Source organism: Bombus impatiens, unplaced genomic scaffold (assembly GCF_000188095.3).
Source record: "Bombus impatiens unplaced genomic scaffold, BIMP_2.2 scf_0637, whole genome shotgun sequence".
Taxonomy (NCBI): Eukaryota; Metazoa; Arthropoda; class Insecta; order Hymenoptera; family Apidae; genus Bombus; species Bombus impatiens.
In genome coordinates, this window is record NT_177056.1 from 692289 (window position 1) to 700379 (window position 8091).

At 34.9% G+C, this 8091-nt stretch overlaps 1 protein-coding gene across 17 annotated transcripts in view; it reads left to right on the forward strand.

The window, feature by feature from the left end:
- The window catches only part of LOC100745429 (polypyrimidine tract-binding protein 2), a 423740-nt gene extending 416315 nt beyond the window's left edge, over positions 1-7425 (forward strand). For 15 of the 17 annotated variants that reach the window (XM_033322433.1, XM_024369659.2, XM_033322434.1 and 12 more), the window contains 6 exons: positions 230-447; positions 3596-3629; positions 5123-5215; positions 5455-5671; positions 5973-6114; positions 6957-7425. In XM_033322433.1, the coding sequence (XP_033178324.1) occupies positions 230-447; positions 3596-3629; positions 5123-5215; positions 5455-5671; positions 5973-6114; positions 6957-7025 (773 nt within the window). In that variant the 3' untranslated portion in view covers positions 7026-7425. The remainder of the gene's footprint in view (positions 1-229; positions 448-3595; positions 3630-5122; positions 5216-5454; positions 5672-5972; positions 6115-6956) is intronic. The other 2 variants (XM_033322437.1, XM_033322436.1) reach the window with 2 other exon arrangements.
- Positions 7426-8091: the final 666 nt, after the last annotated feature.

An 8091-nucleotide genomic window follows, 5' to 3' on the forward strand; every position in this document is an offset into this window, starting at 1 on the left:
GATAGTCGAGTCTTATAACATGGCGAGTCAAATTTATTCATAAAAAGTATCCATAAGTATTGGAGTAATTTCGTCAGCTCAGGTATAGGTCCATTCGATTCTGTCTCGCGTGACCTCGAGTTCCCTCACCATCAAGTCGATTCTTCCGCTAGTACACCCACCATTGGTCCACCGCCACAAATTCCAATTAGAGAAACGATGCTAACTATAGCTTGTAAATTTCCTGAAGTAGAGTCCATTGCAGGGGCACCGGGTGTGCTGCCCACGCCCTTTGCGGCCATGCACGGTCTACCCTCGCCCTTAGCGGGCCCATACAACGGGGTCCCACCTACCGGCGGATTGGCTGGCTTAGGTGGGTTCCCTCTGGGTGCAGCTGGCCTTGGAGTACGCGTTCCTACAAACGCGCAAACTTCCGCGGTCCTGCTCGTCAGCAATCTCAACGAAGAGGTGAGTGGTTTTTCATGGTACTCGATGAAATTGTTCTGTGACGTGGTCGAGGACATGGAGATCCAAGAAGAGGCACGAAGAAAAATTACAATAGGAAGAATTAAGATATCAAGGAGCGTAAGGAACGAAAATTTGTTTCCTTTTTTTTTCTTTTAATTGGTGATTAATTTCGTATTGCTCGTAAAATATTGCGAAGCTCGTTAAAGTATGTGAATATTCCTTCATTTCATACTATTGCAGAGAATTATGATTTATAATTTAATATTATTATTCATACTGTAATGTGTGAATATTTATTCTTTTAATTTTATCGAGAAAATTATTCATAATTTGTTATATACATAAATTAATGATCATTTTGATTAAAGTGTAGAATTAAATAGCGATTATTGGCACGTCCAATATAAATAAAAAAGATTTTGCTGAATCTTTATTATTGCTTTTCTTTTTTTCTTATATTTTCACGAAATTTCATTGAATTAACGGGATAGAATTTTTCTTCGCGCCTTGTCAAGGGAACACCGCTGAAGCGTATAGAACGTTGTCACACATTGAGCAAAATAAACATTAATAAAATACGCAAATTGTGATCGACGTGCTGTACGCTTTCAATTAGGATGATTTTCACTTAACGCTGAGAGAAATGGACCATTAGATTTCTCTACAAACGAATTGCAATTGATAACGTGATTCCACGATACACAAATTTGTAGTCATTGGTAAATTATTTTTTATAACTTTTCTCAATAAGCTCGAAATATATTTCCTTTGCTCAATTTCATTCTTTTAATACAAGTAATACACTAAATAGATATAATGATATAGTGAAAATAAATTTTATTTTTTGATTTTTAAAATTCAATTCAAATTGATTTTCAAATTTAATTTTTAATTACATCGAGATTAAAAGAGAAGACATTTTCTTTTTACATTCTTCGTTTCTCTCAGCGTCTGCCTATGTACACGAAAATGGCTTAGGTATGTACTTATCTACTAAAAATTTACCTAAATACAACGATATAATTATAATGTAGTGCTACGTAGGCAACTCTAGCAGTTTCTCCATCCCTGTACTCGAATTTTCCTTGTCGATCGTTTCTGAATGTATCTTCAAATGTAATCGAATATATTTTTGCATTTATAAGCGATCGTTTTTATTTCTAAATAAATTTTTGTTAATCTTCGAACAGAGTATTGGGTTCGACAAGTAAAATAAATCGAGTTCTCGATGCGTATGTGCCCTCTTTACGTCACGTCCCTTCTTATCTTACCTTTTTACCCCCCACTACCCCTCATATTTTCGAAATACATATATAGATATCGTTCCGAACGTTATCATCCTCTGTCCTGAGTAATTCGTGGCGTTGTTAATCGCAACGTTATTTCCGGCGAGGCGTCTTTTCTTTCTGAAAATTATGCGGAAATCGTAAATGTTAAGATAAATACGAGAAATGAGGGTTTTAGTACAGTTTTACATTGAAAATACTAATCTAGAAATTTTAACTTTGCAAAGTTTCGAATTTCTATTTTATCATGGTTCCCTCAACATCTAAATTCATTTCGTGGAAATGAAAGGCGCCTTACAAAGAAACTGTATGTCAACGTCACACTTCGCAGCTGCAACTATTGTCACTACTGTACTATAACTATGTGTACTACTATCGTTGCGCCGCGCGCACAAGCTTCCAAACCGAGTGTCTTTTCCCTCTGGCGAGCAAACGATCAAGTGTTTTTTTTACTATGTCTATCATCCTCTCTCTTTTATATATAAATACAGTCTACCACGCAAACTTTTTTGTACCTTGAAAAAGGCAATTTTTATTTATACAAAACGTAGTACAACGTCGTCCAATATTTTTCCTTGTTATTCGCATTTCTTAACATTTATTAATGATAGAATATAACATATTACAACGATATTTGTAATGCAATTTTTTTTAGTATTTTATTGGAATAAAAATAGCCTTCCTACAGGGTGCACGAAAACTTTTGTGGATGATTGAATACATATCGCCCTTTTGTTTCAAAAGTGACACAGGTGAAAAACATTACTTTTTCAAAAAATACAAAAAACTATATGTAACATAATGTAACACGTTATTCCGTGAATTAGTTCGAAAAACATGCTTTTTTAACTGTGTGACCTCTGTGACAATAGTGTGGTCTATCCATATACATATTTTTACGATATTCTTCCTTTAAATGTTTTTTTTTTCTCTTTAACCCCACGTGATATCACTATATCGAGAAACGATAAGAACCGCGAGGGATTCATATTGACGAGAAGGTCCCGCTGTTTCTCTGCTTCTCTAAGTCTTTCTGTGTCTCTCTCTGTTCTCTCCTGTTCTCTCCTCTTTCGATTGCGACCGCAGAAAAATCGACTGTAAAAAGAAATTCCAGCCCTTTCGCTGACTTTCATTCTGTATCTGCTTTTTTTTTTATATATACAAATTGTGGTCACTGTGATTTCGAGATTCTTTTAGAAAATTTCTTTTCCTTCTAATTCGTGAAATTTTTGGATGCTCCTTGAAATTCAGTCAGAAGATAGAAAGAATTTCATATTTTTTACTTTTTATTCTCTAAATTGCCAGAAGATGATCTACGGAGTTAAAAATTATTTTGATAAAAAGTTTGCATTTCTGAAAGTACCGAAAATAATTACATAAAAGTTGTAGAATTATATTATATGTTTGAATTGGAAAAAATGTATGCCATTGTAAATTGAAAACTGGATTTTATAAAAATCGAAGTATATAAGAATTGAATGAAATGGAGATTGATTTCGGTAGTAATTAAATTCGCTAAAAATCCAAATTAGACAAAACTTGAGTTCGATAAGAATCCACTTCAATGAAAATTCAAATTAGAATTCAGAAAATTTTCCAAAAATTCTGAAGTAAAATTTCTACAATTTTTCCAAATTGTATTTACATTTGAGATTTTATGTTTTTATAAAGATTCGTCATAGTGACACGATTTGGTCAGGTATATTCTTCAAAGTCAGTAAATGATCTGGAAGATCTGTAAGGTCCAAAAGTGGCCCGTATACACGTGAGGCCAGCGAAACTTGTGCGCGTGCCAACACTATACATTTGAATCCTATTATACTCGCTGACTACTGACTGGACTCTGTCTGTTCTCTGTGTAGATGGTCACGCCTGACGCTCTCTTTACCCTGTTTGGTACGTCTCCACATTTATATTATTAATTATATTACATTATTAATTATTGTATTTACACTCGCGGAACACATTGACACATACGCAACACACAAACACACTTTACACAGTGACATTCCTTAGACGTGTTTTTACATGGATCAGTAGTAACTGTGAGCATTTTTGGAGAGTGAACAAATAAAATTAAATATTAATAGCAATATTTTCCTTTGTTCATTTATTTATCTGTTTTTTTTTTTTTTTTTTTTTTTAAAACACTCGCGGAACACATTGACACATACGCAACACACAAACACACTTTACACAGTGACATTCCTTAGACGTGTTTTTACATGGATCAGTAGTAACTGTGAGCATTTTTGGAGAGTGAACAAATAAAATTAAATATTAATAGCAATATTTTCCTTTGTTCATTTATTTATCTGTTTTTTTTTTTTTTTTTTTTACAAAATTTTCTTACATATGTGATACATGGGAACACGAACAGAGAATATATATGTATATAGTCTATAATCATCGATCGTACGTCATGATTATTTTGTTAATTTCTGACATTTTTATCTTTTTGCTGGTCTTTTGAGAAAAAATATTTTTGTGGAAAATTTAAATCATTATATCACTCTCCTCGTCACGTGTACTTATGATTTTTATTTTATTCTTTCCTTTTATTGTTTTTTTTAATTTTAATTTTATTTTTATTATTTTACTCACCTCTGTGAATTTTCTTGGTATTATTTTATTTATTTTTATTCGTCTCTTACCGATCTTTAATTCTATTGATTTATTATTTTATTATTTTATTTATTCGCTATAACTGTTCTTATTCGCAATCTCATTCATCGATATTTTCACCCCCGCCCACCCACCACGACCCCCATGATCATTGTTCGATTCTCATCAGCAACACCGTTTTTTTCACGTTCTCTATTTCCAAGCATCTCTTCTAAATTGTTTCATTAATATTTTATTAATATCAGTTCCAGACACCTTTTTTAATATTACATAAGCTTTCGCTTATTTTATCGTAATATCTCCATAGGAGCTCACTTCTCGCGGGCCAAACGGTTCAGCCATTTTATATAATTTTTAATACAGCCCAGCCTGAAAGAGTTTCGTTCTTCAAAGTAAAAATTTATAAATTTTATTTTTATAGAATTTTTATAAAACTTCTATAGAACTATGATTGGTATGAGACTACCGTAGAACTCGAATTTTTATAAAACTTCTGTGTAAAAAGATAAGACAAACTTGCATACAGATAAAATTTTATGAGAAACATTTAGCACAAGCTTTGAATAAAATCGGTGGCTGAATCGGTTGCCTATTTGCATGTCCCAGATCTTGTCCGATCGTACCCCGTTCTCGATCGATTATTATTACCGATTATTATTATATTATTGTCCCGTTTCGTCTTCGACTCGATAATGATTAGACGCTCGTAATTTGATAACGAGATCGGACTGATTAAAATGATGTGTTGCGTGTTGTGCATGTAGGCGTTTACGGGGATGTTCAGCGTGTGAAGATTCTCTACAACAAGAAGGACTCGGCACTGATTCAAATGGCCGAACCGCATCAGGCGCACTTAGGTAATTTTTCTTTAATAATTTACGTAGTATCGAAAATTATTAAACTGTTGAAAATAAAGAATTACGATGTTTATAAATTAAAAATGAAACGTACGCGTAACGTTGTAACGAATATATCTTTTTTTGGAGAATACTTTAATGATTGGTATAATTTCTTAAAAACGAAAATTTACAAAATTTGAGATTATACTAAAATGGAAGCGGTGAGAAATGTATTGATAATTTGTTTAAAATCACAGCATTGACACACATGGACAAATTGCGAGTATTTGGCAAGCAGATCAAGGTAATGCTGAGCAAACATCAGACGGTACAGTTACCAAAGGAGGGCCAACCAGACGCTGGATTGACGAAAGATTATACCAATAGTCCTCTTCATCGGTTCAAGAAACCGGGCTCTAAGAACTATCAGAATATCTATCCACCGAGCTCCACTCTGCATTTATCGAATATTCCGTAAGTAAATTGTTTCCAAATTCATCCTTGTTTTTCTGTAATTGAAAGATAATGTATGATACGAAATATAACGCTACATAATTAATTTTTTTAAATCAGATTCTTTAATATTTCTATATTGGATAATTCAATCTTCCGATATTTGATAGTTAGAATATTATGTACCTAGAATTGATAATAAAATATTAGAATATTACGTATAAATATGCGCTATTAAATAATTCAATATATAGTATCGCATGTTAATAAATATAATTGTAATATTATATAAGACAGTGAAATATTTTTGGCACGTGTTTAGTACAACTGTGACTGAAGACGAGATCAGGGATGCGTTCACTAAAAATGGCTTCACCGTGAAGGCGTTCAAGTTTTTCCCAAAAGACAGAAAAATGGCGCTCATACAGATGCCCAGCATGGACGACGCCGTAGCTGCTTTGATCGTAAGTTTTAATTGCCTTTTTTTAAATTCGCTACAAGCTTAGATTGTTGTCGAGGATTTAATATTTGAAATTTTTTATTTCGTTCTACTCTAACGTTTCCATTGGACTCTAAAATGTAAAATCTAGAACTCGAAAGTTGATTAATTTAATAGTTCGCTCGAATATACTTGCAGATTTCGTTTTGTTTCATGTTGACGATGTTGCTTGTGAATGTATAGCTCATTTATTATTGTTTATTCGATGAAAATTCATCAGTGGCGTAATTAGTTTAGTCACTGGTGCCTGATGTTCGCCTCTGATACAATTGCGCGAAATTATACATAACAAATCTATGTTAAGTTTGTGCGAAATTACAATGTTTCAAAACTCGTTATAAAATAATAATTGTTCGTCATTTTCCACGTGTTTCATACATGTTTCTTCATCGAAGCCAACCAGTTATTTATTGTTAAATGTGACGTTACTAGTACCTTCAGCTTTGTCGATAATATTATTACGTTGAATATTAAGAATATTATCACCTGAAGCTTCGATATTACCTTTACGAGTCTTTTCAAATGGCCTACTTAACACGTTAAATGGTGAACGAACCATTTTCGTTTTGACTCTTCATTCGAATCGTATGGACCGTGAGTAGTATTATAATTGCATAATATATCACCGTTATACATCGACTGATTATATTCTGAAGCATTTTACGATCGATTTTTCTTTTACACAAACTACAATAGTCTAAATGAAAAGTCCACCGCGGACCACCGATAGTCTATGCGGTATTAAATGTGTTAACTTATTTTATTTAAAAATCATGCTAACCCAAACTGTTCCGTTTTTTTTTTCAGAAAATGCACAACTACCAGCTGAGCGAATCCAACCACCTGAGAGTGTCATTTTCCAAGAGCAACATCTAACAAGAGTCACAAATATGCAACCGGCAGTGGTACCAGCCCTACGCCCTAGTCCCCTTTTGGATACCCGGCTCAGTGTACGACTGATGATGATAACAAGCGATGATGATGATCCTCGCTGAGTGTGTGGTCAGTCGCTGGTCCCATTACCGCGACGCCATTGACTGGCCAACCTCTGGATCTTACCTGGGAAACGAAGGAATGAAGCTTCCTCTGCGAAGCGCATATACAAAACACGACCTAACAATCGTGTGCGGTGCACTTCTATTTTTCTTGACAGACCGTCTCTAAGACTATTTCCGAACAGCGTACAGATCGACACGATTTGTTATCTCCATACATGCATACACACACACACACACACACACACACACACACACACACACACACACACACACACACACACACACACACACACACACACACACACACACACACACACACACACACACACACACACACACACACACACACACACACACACACACACACACACACACACACACACACACACACACACACACACACACACACACACACACACACACACACACACACACACACACACACACACACACACACACACACACACACACACACACACACACACACACACACACACACACACACACACACACACACACACACACACACACACACACACACACACACACACACACACACACACACACACACACACACACACACACACACACACACACACACACACACACACACACACACACACACACACACACACACACACACACACACACACACACACACACACACACACACACACACACACACACACACACACACACACACACACACACACACACACACACACACACACACACACACACACACACACACACACACTTGAAAAAAGATACAAAAGATACTAAATACACGAAGATAAAAAAGGATTAGGGCTGCGAAACAGCGAAAAGGAGGGTTGTGTTTGAAAGAGAAAATATTAAGAAAGTAATCATACACTGCTGGCTTTCACGAGGCCAGAGATAAGGAGAAAGCCAGGATCGATCTTATATTGAGAGAAAAGGAGAGA